The following is a 14,881-nucleotide window of genomic DNA, read 5'->3' on the forward strand; positions in this document are numbered from 1 at the left end:
TGGTCTAACCCCAAGAAGTTTTGGAAAATCATAATCACAGCCGTATATAATCCCCCCAAGCAGACACATCGATGGCCCTGAACGAACTTTATCTGACTCTTTGTAAACTGGAAACCACACACCTGAGGCTGCATTCATCGTAGCTGGGGATTTTAACAAGGCTAATCTAAAAACAAAACTCCCTAAATTCTATCAGCATATCGATTGTGCTACCAGGGCTGGAAAAACACTAGACCATTGTTATACTAATTTCCGCGACGCTTATAAGGCCCTCCCCCGCCCCCTTCGGAAAAGCTGACCACGACTCCATTTTGTTGATTCCAGCCTACAAACAGAAACTCAAACACAAAGCTCCCGCGCTCAGGTCTGTTCAACGCTGGTCCGACCAATCTGAATCCACGCTTCAAGACTGCTTCGATCACGCGGATTGGAATATGTTCCGCATCGCGTCCAACAACAATATTGACGAATATGCTGATTCGGTGAGCGAGTTCATTAGGAAGTGCATTGACGATGTCGTACCCACAGCAACGATAAAAACATTCCCAAACCAGAAACTGGATTGACGGCAGCATTCGCGTGAAACTGAAAGTGCGAACCACTGCTTTAACCAGGGCAAGGTGACGGAAGCATGACCGAATAAAAACAGTGTAGCTATTCTCTCCGCAAGGCAATCAAACAGGCTAAGTCTCAGTACAGAGACAAAATCGAGTCGCAATTCAACAGCTCAGACACAAGAGGTATGTGCAGGGTCTACAGTCAATCACGGATTACAAAAAGAAAACCAGCCCGTCCGCGGACCAGGATGTCTTGCTCCAGACAGGCTAAACAACTTTTTTGCCCGCTTTGAGGACAATACAGTGCCACTGACACGCCCCTACCAAAACCTGCGGGCTCTCCTTCACTGCAGCCGAGGTGAGTAAAACATTTAAACGTGTAACCTCGCAAGGCTGCAGGCCCAGACGCATTCCAGCCGCGTCCCAGAGCATGCGCAGACCAGCTGGCTGGGTGTTTACGGACATATTCAATCAATCCTTATCCCAGTCTGCTGTCCCACATGCTTCAAGAGGGCCACCATTGTTCCTGTTCCCAAGAAAGCTAAGGTAACTGAGCTAAACGACTACCGCCCCGTAGCACTCACTTCCGTCATCATGAAGTGCTTTGAGAGACTAGTCAAGGACCATATCACCTCCACCCTACCGGACACCCTAGACCACTCCAATTTGCTTACCGACCCAATAGGTCCACAGACGACGCAATCGCAACCACACTGCACACTGCCCTAACCCATCTGGACAAGAGGAATACCCATGTGAGAATGCCGTTCATCGATTACAGCTCAGCATTTAACACCATAGTACCCTCCAAACTCGTCATCAAGCTCGAGACCCGGGTCTCGACCCCGCCCTGTGCAACTGGTCTGGACTTCCTGACGGCCGCCCCAGGTGGTGAGGGTAGGTAACAACATCCACCCCGCTGATCCTCAACACTGGGGCCCCACAAGGGTGCGTTCTGAGCCCTCTCCTGTACTCCCTGTTCACCCACGACTGGTGGCCATGCACGCCTCCAACTCAATCATCAAGTTTGCGGATGACACTACAGTGGTAGGCTTGATTACCAACAACGACGAGACGGCCTACAGGGAGGAGGTGAGGGCCTCGGATGTGTGGTCAGGAAATAACCTCACACTCAACGTCAACAAAACAAAGGAGATGATTGTGGACTTCAGAAACAGCAGAGGGAGCACCCCCCTATCCACATCGACGGGTCAGTAGTGGAGAAGGTGGAAAGTAAGTTCCTCGGTGTACACATCACGGACAAACTGAATTGGTCCACCCACACAGACAGCGTTGTGAAGAAGGCGCAGCAGCGCCTCTTCAACCTCAGGAGGCTGAAGAAATTCGGCTTGTCACCAAAAGCACTCACAAACTTCTACAGATGCACAATCGAGAGCATCCTGTCGGGCTGTATCACCGCCTGGTACGGCAACTCTCCGCCCACAACCGTAAGGCTCTCCAGAGGGTAGTGAGGTCTGCAGAACGCATCACCCCCCCCCCCCCCCCCCCCCCCCCCCCCCCTCCCCCCCCCCCCCCCCCCCCCCCCCCCCCCCCCCCCCCCCCCCCCCCCCCCCCCCCCCCCCCCCCCCCCCCCCCCCCCCCCCCCCCCCCCCCCCCCCCCCCCCCCCCCCCCCCCCACCCCCCCCCCCCCCCCCCCCCCCCCCCCCCCCCCCTCCCCCCCCCGCCCCCCCCCCCCCCCCCCCCCCCCCCCCCCCCCCCCCCCCACCGGGCAAACTACCTGCCCTCCAGGACACCTTGACATCTAGTGGAAGGCGTATGAAGTGCATGTATACTAATAAATATCAAGCACATTTATAGGCAGGCCCTAGAACAGAGCATCGATTTCAGCTTTTCCACTTCCTGTCAGGAAGTTTGCTGCAAAATGAGTTCTGTTTTACTCACAGATATAATTCAAACGGTTTTAGAAACTAGAGTGTTTCCTATCCAATAGTAATAATAATATGCATATTGTACGAGCAAGAATTGAGTACGAGGCAGTTTAATTTGGGAACGATTTTTTACAAAGTGGAAATAGCGCCCCCCCCCTATTGAGTTAAGTCAGGATTCCTATTTGACTCCAAAATTGTATCTCCCACCCCTTCTAATGCGACTAGCCCTGACGCCCCTCCCTCTTTTCCCCCTGCCCCACTACAAAGTTTCTCCCTGCAGGCGGTCACTGAGTCTGAGGTGCTAAAGGAGCTCCTTAAACTTGATCCCCCAAAAACATCTGGGTCAGATGGTTTATACCCTTTCTTCTTTAACGTTGCTGCCACTGTAATTGCCAAGCCTATCTCTGACCTTTTTAACCTGCCTCTTCTCTCTGGGGAGGTTCCCATTGCTTGGATGGCAGCCACGGTTCGTACATTTTTTAAAGGGGGAAATCAAGCTGATCCTAACTGTTATAGGCCTATTTCTATTTTGCCCTGTTTATCAAAAGTGTTGGAAAGACTTGTCAATAATCAACTGACTGGCTTTTTTGATGTCTATAGTATTCTCTCTGGTATGCAATCTGGTTTCCGCTCAGGTTATGGATGTGTCACTGCAAACTTAAAGGTTTGATTGGGTTCAAGTCCGGGCACTGGCTGGGCCATTCAAGGACATTCAGATAATTGTCCTGAATCCACTCCTGCGTTGTCTTGGAGGTGTGCTTAGGGTTGTTGTCCTGTTGGAAGGTGAACCTTCTCCCGGGTCTGAGATCCTGAGTGCTCTGGAGCAGGTTTTCATCAAGGATCGCTGTGTACTTTAATCCGTTCATCTTTCCCTCAATCGTGACTAGCCTCCCAGTCCCTGCCGCTGAAAAACACCCACACAGCATGATGCTGCCACCACCATGCTTCACCAAAGGGATGGTGCCAGGTTTCCTCCAGACGTGACGCTTGGCATTCAAGCCAAAGAGTTCAATCCTGGTTTCATCAGACCAGAGTATCTTGTTTCTCATGGTCTGAGAGTCCTTTAGATGACTTTTGGCAAACTCCAAGTGGGCTGTCATGTGCCTTTTACTGAAGAGTGGCTTCCGTCTGGCCACTCTACCAAAAAGGCCTGATTGATGGAGTGCTGCAGAGATGGTTGTCCTACTGAAAGGTTCTCCCATCGCCACAGAGGAACTCTGGAGCTCTGTCAGCTTGACCATCGGGTTCTTGGTCACCTCCTTGACAAAGGCCCTTTTTTTTTTTTTTTTCACCTTTATTTACCAGGTCGGCAGTGAGAACAAGTTCTCATTTGCAACTGCGACCTGGCCAAGATAAAGCATAGCAGTGTGAACAGACAACACAGAGTTACACATGGAGTAAACAATAAACAAGTCAATAACATAGTAGGAAAAAAAGAAAAGAAAAAAAAAGAGAATCTATATACAATGTGTGCAAAACGCATGAGGAGGTAGGCAATAAATAGGCCATAGGAGCGAATAATTACAATTTAGCAGATTAACACTGGGGTGCTAAATCATCGGATGATCATGTGCAAATAGAGATACTGGTGTGCAAAAGAGCAGAAAAGTAAATAAATAAAAACAGTATGGGGATGAGGTATATTTTACTATTGTAAAGTGGTTGTTCCACTGGATATCATAAGGTGAATGCACCAATTTGTAAGTCGCTCTGGATAAGAGCGTCTGCTAAATGACTTAAATGTAAGGTAGGTAAATTGGGTGGGCTATATACCGATGGACTATGTACAGCTGCAGCGATCGGTTAGCTGCTCAGATAGCAGATGTTTAAAGTTGTTGAGGGAGATAAGTCTCCAACTTCAGAGATTTTTGCAATTCGTTCCAGTCGCAGGCAGCAGAGAACTGGAAGGAAAGGCGACCAAATGAGGTTTTGGCTTTAGGGATGATCAGTGAGATACACCTGCTGGAGCGCGTGCTACGGGTGGGTGTTGCCATCGTAAATGAACTGAGATAAGGCGGCGCTTTACCTAGCATAGCCTTGTAGATGACCTGGAGCCAGTGGGTCTGACGACGAACATGRAGCGAGGGCCAGCCGACTAGAGCATACAGYTCGCAGTGGTGGGTGGTATAAGGTGCTTTAGTAACAAAACGGATGGCACTGTGATAAACTACAATTGCTCAGTTTGGCCGGATGGCCAGCTCTAGGAAGAGTRTTGGTGGTTCCAAACTTCTTCCATTTTAGAATGACGGAGGCCACTGTGTTCTTAGGGACCTTCAATGATGCAGACATTTTTTGGTACCCTTTGCCAGATACTTGAATGGCCCAGCTAACATGCTAAGTAGTTTAAAAGTAGCAAACGCAAAACTTGTCCGTGATAGAATCAAATACGCATCCTTTGGGTTGCTAGATGTTTGCCTTATACACCCCCCCAATCACCATACTTTCGTTTTTGCCATAGTTCCTGCAGTCAAATGACCAGATTTCCCTCTAGTGGCCTCATGGGTGGAATGTTATTAATATATTTCATAATTTAATAAACATTCATTTTTTWAAACGCTCTATGACAAACGGGTTTGTTTATATTTCAGTTTTCTGTGTTGTATATGAAGTGTAATATTGGGATGCAAACTCAAAATGGAATACATTTCAGCTGTATATTTGACATGGTACATGGGTCTTCTTATTTTATTCCCATAACCATGTGTGTGAGGTCTATACTTTTGTTTCAAAGTAGATTTGTTTAAGTCTACTGTAAAACTTCTCTCTTATGTAACCATACCAAATGTAACATATCACACTAATTTGAGTGTCCCAGATTGACATATACTATGTTACGTCTACTCTATTAGACCAGGCTGATGGACAGTGGTGTGGTGCTATTTTCTTAGGTGTGGAAGCGCAAAAGAAAGTGTAAAACGTTATCATTTCCTCACTCAAAGTTTGTACAGACAGATATATAGTTTTTGAATAGCCTATCATTATATAGAATATGCATAATATGCATTCTACAGTTGCAACATCTGGCAAACCCACACATTATTGTCTCAAGACATTTTTCAATGTTTAATACCCTCAAACACCAATTTAGGCATACCTAATTGTAACATAGGCAATCATCAATGTCAATTTTGAATTCTTCACGTTTTACTGGTGAAACTGCATCATGGGAATAGCCTATGCATTTTGATCTTCTTGAATAACTGTTTTGTGAGCAAGTTATAGCAGATGGTGTTAAAAAACTATATATATATCCTGGTGTGCTCTGTTGAGTTTTGGCGCATGAGAACTGGGGCCTGGGATGAAAATAAAAAATGAATACTCAAACAAGGTTCTAAAGACTGTTGACATCTAGTGGAAGCCTTACGAAGTGCAATATGACCCCAAAGACACTGTATATTGGATAGGCAAACCTACAAACCTCAGATTTCCAATTTCCTTGAGTTAAGGATTTCTTTGATCATGTGTTTATTTGAGCGACCATGCCACACGACAGTTAATGTTGCATAACTCTAAGCATCATCCCTCACAAACAGTTATATATGAAAAACAAATCGAGAGCGTTTTTATCCCAAACTCGTACTTAATAACTATGCATATTCTAGCTCTTTAGGACTGGTAGTAGCCAGAGGCAGTTTACCTCTGGGCACCTTTTTATATCGCAGAGCTACTCGATACTGTGCCCCTCTGTCCACAAGAATTAAATTGGTGTGTAAAATACGTGGTGTATGTCTGTTAGGACTGCAAAATATATGAGATTTCTGTTGTTTGATTTGCGCCCCTGCACTTTCACTGGCTGTTGTTCAAGTCGATCCCGTTTAACGGATCATAGCATAAGAAGAATAAGGGAGCATTGTCGGCACAAATCTGATTGGCTGATAGGTAAAGAACATCTAGCCGCCTCGAGAGCACGGCAACCTACCTGCCAATCTTAAATGACTGGCTCCGTAATCTTAGCATGGGTAGGAATGGTCATCTGAATCAGAGGTTTAGTTTGGCAGCTGAGGTGAAAGAGGAGGATTACGATAGAGGAAACCAAGTCTAGATAACTTTAAGCCTGCAAGCTGAATAATGGCGTGGCGAGAGAAGACACCCCAGAAACGGCGCGTCATGCCACATGAGCCCGATAGACGTCGCACACACGCGGTGCACAGTCTAGCCATTATCCAAAGTTATACGTTATGAGGGGCGTGATACGCTCAAGCTCTAAACACTCTCTCTCCTATAATATGGTATAGGATCACCACCTGTAAAGCCGGATGAGGCATTCTTCTTACCCCAAACACCTGAACCTTCTCTGCTATTTGGAGGTATCTGTGATATGGCTGACAGGACCGACGCCGGGTTACACCCTATGGGACAAACCTCAACAAAGAAAGGAGTGCACGCAGCTTGCCAGAAAAATTCAATCTAATTTTTTCTTCGTCTGTGCCTCCGCGTCATGCATCAAGCCTCAAAAAGTCAACAGAAACTAAATCTTTGCGATATAATTATAATCTAACTATATTAAGAACAAAACATACTTTAGGGAATGATATATGCTGACATGTATCAAATAACGCAAGGCCGGAATCATATTCACGCTTTAACGAGGGTTTCCAGGAGCCGAGTCCAGTCCTACTTCGGCCCAGAAAAAACAAAAAGTGCTGCAACTCTCCTCCAAGAGTTGTGTTCAATCCCTAGCCGATGAAAGCCCCGAGATAATCAAAGATACAGACTTTCTGCTTCTCACTTCTCGCATGGATCACCCATGAGGAGGCGATGCACCGTGTTCACAGATACACTAAAAGTGGACTGCCCTTTTATAGACAAGCTCTGGAGAGAGACACGATTCTCTGGGACAACATTCACTTCGGAATACATGATATGTGGGCTGTAAAAAGAGTTCTGTGTTCCACTTAACGCAGCAAATATTCACACAAAAGGTTTTACGAAAATAGAGACTGTCTTCTTCTATCCATAGTAATCCAATTATATAATAATGGATCATATTGGTGAGGCTAGCAAAAATTGCGATAAGGAAAAGAGGCGTGAAAGAAAGTGGGCAAGTCCTATTTTCCAGTTTTTCAATACAGGCATTAACAAGTTCAATGCAGAGTGATATCTTAATTTTTCGTAACACAATGTTATGCTGCCCAATAATAAATGATAGCCCGTGAGAAACTATTAGGCATTTCAACAGATTCTGATGAAGTGTTATTTTAAATGATTTGTAGCCACCCTTTCATTGCTTCTGACAGGACAGCTGCCAGGATTATAGCTAACATGGAAATAATTTTAAGATGGTCATACCATTGATGATTTAGCTGTGTTGATTTGAAATTTTATGGAGCCCTTTAGGTATAACAAAAAACCTTTACTTGCCTTTACTGCTTATTAGGCCCATGGAACACACTTGAATACACAATTTATGCAGTTAAATGGCAAAAAGGATAGTAAAAAAACTAAAATATAGGATAAGGTTTTGAAGTGTCGTCCTATAATCCTAGGCAGCCCAGCCTCACATTCAATTCGCGCATATATGTACAAAAGTATTTCAGCAGATTTCCGTGCGTTTTTGTGCATTTTTGGTGTTCAATTCGTTTTGAAAATAACACATTTCTTTGCTACTTAATTCGTGCGGAAATACACGAATTTCTGTGCTACTTATAATTCTGTGCGAAAAGACACGAATCTTAACCAGTAGACGTATACACAAGCCGTTGCAACAAACCATTAGAAGCCGTGAATCGCTCTGTATTTTATTTACGTTATGAATATATAGATTTTGTCTTTTTTTAACCATAAAGAGGTTATATATATATAATATTTGTCTTTTTTAAGTGCCCTATTAAAAACATGTGGTTTTATGCCTATATGTACTGTTTGTCTCGATTTTTCTGACAGACTTTTCAGGATAGAAGAATGTAAGCAATGCCATGGGATGGTTAATGGTGTTTTATTCGGTTGTTTCATGATTTCTTAAAAAAATAAAGTGTAAACCTTATGTATTGAATTCAGAATGTACACTGAAAATACACATGGCAGCCTTGCCATTGTCCCATCTAATTACAACAAACTTTTTTTCTCGTATCCCAACATTGGGAAACGTTATGAAGTCATTTAGCTTCTACATTTTCGGGCCCAAACCAAAATCTATCCAAAATACGTTAACCTAAAAATAGGCGAGGTGGCGCTGAGTGTAAAATACATGGCTATAGTGTAACACTTTTCACTAGAAACGTTTTGTGTCAAAATTACTCCCAGTGCGAAATACGCTAGAAACTTTCGTATTTCCCACTTGGCTGCACCTACCGTTACTATAACATAAATCAAGTTGCAATACCTGCCGTCGAACCTGTCGAAGCAGCAACAAAAATCACGCGGAGAAAGCTTTTTCTAGCCTACCGGAAAGTTACAAGAAGAACACAGAATAGTTACCTCATCACGCGCATGTAACACTCTGGATGCCCCCTATAAAGCATTATTCAAGACCGTTTAAGTGACAATGACGCCTGGTGTACCGACAAAAAAAATACCGGTGCATGAATGTTTGCGACTAATAGAAAATTTTTTTGAAAAATCTCGCATAAACTCACTCAGGCCGACCCATCATTTGGAGGTCGGTAGTATTTATAGGCAGCTCCAGAGCGGGTACCTTTGGAAAGTCATGAGTCATCACCCCTAATAAAGCCATTTGAAGGCTCATGTGGTGTCTTAGTAGACCATACTTTTTACTCCATCCTTTGCTGTGTGATGTGATAGTTGTAAAAGTTCCGATTGTGTGTGTGTGTGTGTGTTGGTTGTGTGTGTGTGTGTGTGTGTGTGGATGCGAGAGCTTTTTTGACATCTGTTTAAGCGAAAATACGGTGATACAGTTCATGAAGGTTGACCGATTCACACATTTAAAGTTTTTGGAAAATTTGACTTTGGTTTAACCTTCGCAATGCAGCCCCTTTTGACACCAATCTATATGGCACTCCGGTGGCACAGGAGCTGAAAGTAAACACATATCCTCATTGAGTGGGCTTTACAGAATCCTGAGTCTGTAAGTCTATACGTGTAAAAGCTCACTGTAATTACATAGGCGTTGAAGTGCACTATTTCTCTCATAAACGCAGTGTCTGGGTATGGCAAACACTTTTAGTGGTGATTTAAAAGTCGACTATCTAGAATCGAACACAGGTAGGACCTCATAGATGGCCTGATGGATTGTCATCGAAGACAGGTTCATTAAGGCTTATTGAACGCCCACATAGGCTTCCAGGTTGAATTTAGGGAGAGAGGAACATTATTCCCTATGGGGAGACATGTCATTGTAAACTGTTTGATGTATAACACCTTACTTTTAACTATTAAGGTTAATGCCACGCGTTCAATGTTAGGCTTTGCACAGATCGGGAGGACCTTAGAACGTTCCTGAGGTCAAAATGCTGCTTCTCTTCAACTTCTCTCTCTGTCTCACCAAAACAGCAAAAAAATATGAAATGAGGTCAGAAGCGTCAGTTTGGGTCCTTCTTCCTGTTCCCTGTCGCTGCACTCAGACCGAGCTAGCTACGGGTCAAGCGCGGGCAGTGCATCTCGTTGAACTCTGCCACGGCACAGGCCTGGAGATAATGGCAATGCCATTTCAGGCTTTGTTTGGTGTCTTTAAGCACCGTACTTTTTCACTCCATCCTTTTATCCCCTTTTCTTCGTGGTATCCAAGTCAGTAATGTAAAACTAATCTTGTCTCATCGCTACAAATCCCGGTATGGGCTCAGGAGCAGACGAAGGTCGGAAAGCCACGCGTCCTCCGAAGACACAAACCCAACCCAAAGCCGCACTGCTTCTTAACACAGCGCAGCCTCCAACCCGGAGCAGAAGCCCGGCACCAATGTGTCGGAGGAAACACCGCCTGACATGGCCCCCTCTCTAGCCGCGAACTGCCCCCGGCCCGCCACAGGAGTCGCTGGGAGCGCGATGAGACAAGGCATGATCCCTACCGGCCAACCCCTCCTAACCCGAACGACGCTTAGGCCAACGGACCTCCCGGTCCACGGCGGCTGCGGCAGAGCCTGGGCGCGAACCCAAAGCAGACTCTTACGCTGGCGCAGCTAGCACTGCGGATGCAGTGGCAGAGCTATTCGAGACCCACTTAAAAAATGTTCGTTTCCCAGCCCGCCTACCACAAACACTGCAACCTGGATAGCTCTCTCTTAGTAAGAGCTTATATTTTTTGTTGGTGACCACGTCTTTCTTGAACTGAGCCGAATTCTTGATCCCCAACTGTTAGGAGCCAGACTTCTCTTAAATCCGGTACGGGATAGAAATAAATGGCTGGATTCTTTTTTTAAAAAAACCTAGACACACCGAGAAGGATATGACTATATGTTCGTATGTCGGTACGGTTACAATACTTAGCACCCTACTTTACGTTTTTACATTTATCAGTTTACCATGTATGAACTCAGGGTAATGCAAGACGCTGCGATATTCCAAAAGAACACGGACTCTCACGACAAGCCCTTAAGGACAGTTCGTTAAGCAGTATTCATTCGCGATAGGGCCTGGCCCCGGGTGTGGGGAAAATGAACCCACAACCCTGGCGTTGCAAGCGGCCATGCTCTACCATACTGTAAGCACACGGTGACTGGTTACTCCCACGCTAATAACCATGGGGCCACATAACCCAAAAAGCTGAGTCCTCGAACCGCCATCTTGTTCGGGGCCAACTGTCCATTACYTCTTCGAAATATTTTCCGTTTAGGAGAAAAGGCCACATGCATTTGCAATGTGCTTGTGCATTTGCAATATTATTTATTTTCCCTCTGGTGGGAATTTCCTAGACTGCGGAAAAATGACCAAAATMTGTTATTTTTATAAAACGGAAACCGAATGTCCGAGAGATTTAGTTTGATGACTTCCTGAAAGATCTCTCCCCCGCGCACGGCCCGACGCCGTCCGCGAATTTTAGAAACGTTGCAGGACGTCTAGTAAGGGACCTTACATTTGCAATGTGGCGTTTCTCACTAACCATATGGCGAGTGCTAAAATGTTCCCTTAAGGTATGGAAAGGCCTTGGAAAGGCCATAAGCGTAAGCCAACATAATTCATTATTTTACATTAACATGTAATACATGCATTATGAAGAAAATGGTGTAATTTAGGCTCCACGAAATATGAAATGGGTTATGAAGAAAATCGTGTATGGTTGCCTACATGACAAAAAGGCGTTCTGATTACAAGTGCACCAGTATCCAAAGTATTAAGCGAAATCAAGCACAGAAAACAGCATTGGCATTAATAAAACAATATTTCCCACGAATTAAGTCGCAGGTAAATGTGCGTCTTTTCTCAAATTCTGTTCAGCAAGTCTAAAACAGTACATATAGGCATACAACGACACATTTTAAAACATGGTTAAACAAAGACAACATTTCTGTATATTCATGACGTTGAATTAGCCATTAAGAAGAACAAAAATGAAATATAAATGATCACGTCTATATGGTTGTTGCAAAGGCTTGTGTCGCCTACTGGTTAAATTCGTGTCTTTTCGCACGAATTAAGTAGCACAGAAATTCGTGTATTTTCAAACGAATTTAACCAGCCCAAACCAGCCCAAAAATGCACAAAAACGCACGAAATCTGCTGAAATACATGGTGTACATATATGCGCGAATTGAATGTGAGACTGTGTTGATCTAGGAGATGTTAGAAATATTAGTGCTGTTTTGGACACATTTAAGGCGAACTCCGGGTCTCAACCAATAGCCAATAGGCTAAATGTGCCAAGCAGGGCTACAGCAACTTCCAGAGAGGGTAAGGCTCCTTGGGCTTTGCGGTAGCCTTTCTGGTTTGGGTGTCCTCGGCAGAACGGTGTCACGTAACCAAGTGGTCACATAATGTTTTGGGTTCCACTGCGCAAGAAAGGGTCCGTGGAGTTTTTTGAAAATCAAGGCAAACACACGGTGAATTTTGATTTTTTTTTTTATTCACGTTCTGACGGGCCTCTGCAGTGCATAGATGTATCCAATAGTTATTCAGAATTCTTGCCACTGCCACAGAGAAGACAGGGAAGAAACCACAATTTACCTACCTCTAGACCGCCATTTAGTTTGTCATTCTATTATTTTTCATGACATTCTTGTGATAATTAATCAGAATGAATTTTCCAGAAATAGTTTTACCAGCTCTGTGTATTCTCAAATTGAAAAATGTGAGGGAGCGCCGCTCCTACAACCCTGCTTATGGAGCCAACAATTGATCTACATTATGCAGTATTGCTATGTTTATACGTGCTCCTGATAAACCCATCCATGCATAAAGCAGTGTGTAATTCATGCATAAAGCTCTTTACAATTACCTTCTCTGGGTGCAGCAGGATCCCATGCCGACCACATTTGTACGAAGAAAAAAGGAGTCCAGCAAACAATATAAGCTAGGACGATGACAAAAGTCATTTTGACAGTTCGGATCTTCGCTTTTGATATGAGCCTCACGCTGCTCACTCGAGAGAGCGCTGCGCCTTTGTACGCCCGCGGCGTCAGAGACATACACTGATCCCGTCTGGTTTTCATTTTAAAGTTTTGCCATATTTTAAAACTTATCAGGCCATAGCAAAGACTTAGGATAGCCACTGGAATTATGTAGATTGTAAGACTAATCCATGTAATGTACGCCTTGGCGCCCCAGGGTTGCACGAAGTCTCCCCAACAGTCATAAACTCCGTTGCCCACATCCCTCAACGAAAATATATACACTTGAGGGGTACTGAAAATCAGACTAAGCATCCAAGAGGCAATCACATAAAAACGGTCCTTCCTCTTGTGCAGAGAGCGAAGCGGCTGACATATCGCCAAGCATCTGTCTATGGACATTAGAACAAGCATGTAGGTGGACCCGAACATCCCGACAACCTGTAGGTACTTCACCAGCCTGCACAGTAAGTCCGGCCCGTAGAAGCGGAATGTAATGTCCCATATAAGCTGCGGGAGGACCTGAAAGATTGCCACCACCAGGTCCGCAATACTGAGGTGTTTCATGAAGTAATACATCCGAGAGTGGCTGTGCTTGCTCGTATGGATAGCCAAAAGGACGCAAATGTTACCGACCATCGCGAGCAGCAGAACTAGGATAAGAACGGTCACCTCCACTTTGGCCACCTCCTCGTTCCGCTTCAAGGGGTTCACGATGGACTGGTTCCTAGTACTGGTCTCGTTTCCACCGCGACTCGAGTTGGTCCGTGAATCATTTATAATCGCCCACAAGTCTTGGTCTCGCAGAAGGTCCTCCATCATTCATGCGTAAACTCGCCACCTTACACAAGCTCCGTTTTCTACGTAGTTCTATGTGCTTTTGTGAAATAAAAACGTTGGAATTATACGATGCTCCGTCGCTCTGTTTGCATAGTGTGTTTCACCTGGAGCCCAAAAACACTGCCTATTATCGAGTACCAGACATCGGTGAAGTGACTGATTGGCTCCTCATCTGTTCCTTGTTTATTTGTTTATCATTTCCCGTTATTGCAAAGTTTATTAAGATGTTTTTTTCTGTTTACATGTTTGTCTCTTGGACGGTAGGCTTACCAAAGGCAAAGTAAAATCCAATAGTAAGGTGTCCCAATTAGGCGTAGACTCTGGGAGATATGTTCTAGGTAAATACAAATAAAAGAAGCCTACATTTTACAAGTCAGTTGCTAAAAGATCAAACATGGATAAATGAATAAATAAATGTATGATATGTGCAATTACTAGACTAATCAATRCAGCAATCAATCAATGTCAACCATATTAATAGGCTACTAATAATAAACTAATTATAATAATCACCATAATCTTACAAATAATKATTCTAATCATACTTACTAATCATGATCAAAATTATAACATTAAGATAAGATAATTAATATTCATGTACTTACCATATTATAAAGACAGCCTTTCCAACGTGATGCACAGCAACTAGTGCTCACAGATTATTTTCTAGAGGGGCTTTTGTCCACATCCCTTGATGTCTTTGTAGCATGTATGAGGTCTAATGCAGTGCTTCAAGCACAGCATACCAAATCGTGCAAGCTGGGACCCTCCCTCTGCCCACGCCCTCTTTTGGTACCACTTCTGTCCCAACGGAGGACCGGCTAAGATACTCACAGCCGTCACTAGATGGCTATGCAAGCAACAGTATATCATTTTCCAACCTATAATTAACACAGGGCATTTATTGTTATTTTTTTTACAGTAAGAAAAAACGAAATGAGTTATCAATATTTTAAGCATGAAAGGTACAAGTGTAGATTTTTTGAATAATATAAAATTAAAATGTTTTGGGCTTTCCTATTTTGCATGTTATCTTGGCATTAATACGTGTCACATATCAGTTTGCAAACAATGTTTAAAAAAAATACAGTATATATATATAATTAAGTTAAAACTTCTCTAGGGTAGGGGGCAGCATTCGGAATTTTGGATGAAATGC

General features: G+C 44.1%; 1 protein-coding gene across 1 annotated transcript in view; it reads right to left on the bottom strand.

Annotated features, from left to right (window-relative positions):
* Positions 1-14,473, bottom strand: part of LOC111970313 (isotocin receptor-like) — a 36,408-nt gene extending 21,935 nt beyond the window's left edge. Inside the window, exons 1-2 of the mRNA XM_023996980.2 lie at positions 14,328-14,473; positions 12,771-14,056 (exon numbers count right to left, since the gene is read on the bottom strand). Coding sequence (XP_023852748.1) covers positions 12,771-13,704 — 934 coding nt within the window. The 5' untranslated portion in view covers positions 13,705-14,056; positions 14,328-14,473. The remainder of the gene's footprint in view (positions 1-12,770; positions 14,057-14,327) is intronic.
* Between the last annotated feature and the right edge of the window lie 408 nt (positions 14,474-14,881).

This window comes from Salvelinus sp. IW2-2015, linkage group LG11 (genome assembly GCF_002910315.2).
Source record: "Salvelinus sp. IW2-2015 linkage group LG11, ASM291031v2, whole genome shotgun sequence".
Taxonomy (NCBI): domain Eukaryota; kingdom Metazoa; phylum Chordata; class Actinopteri; order Salmoniformes; family Salmonidae; genus Salvelinus; species Salvelinus sp. IW2-2015.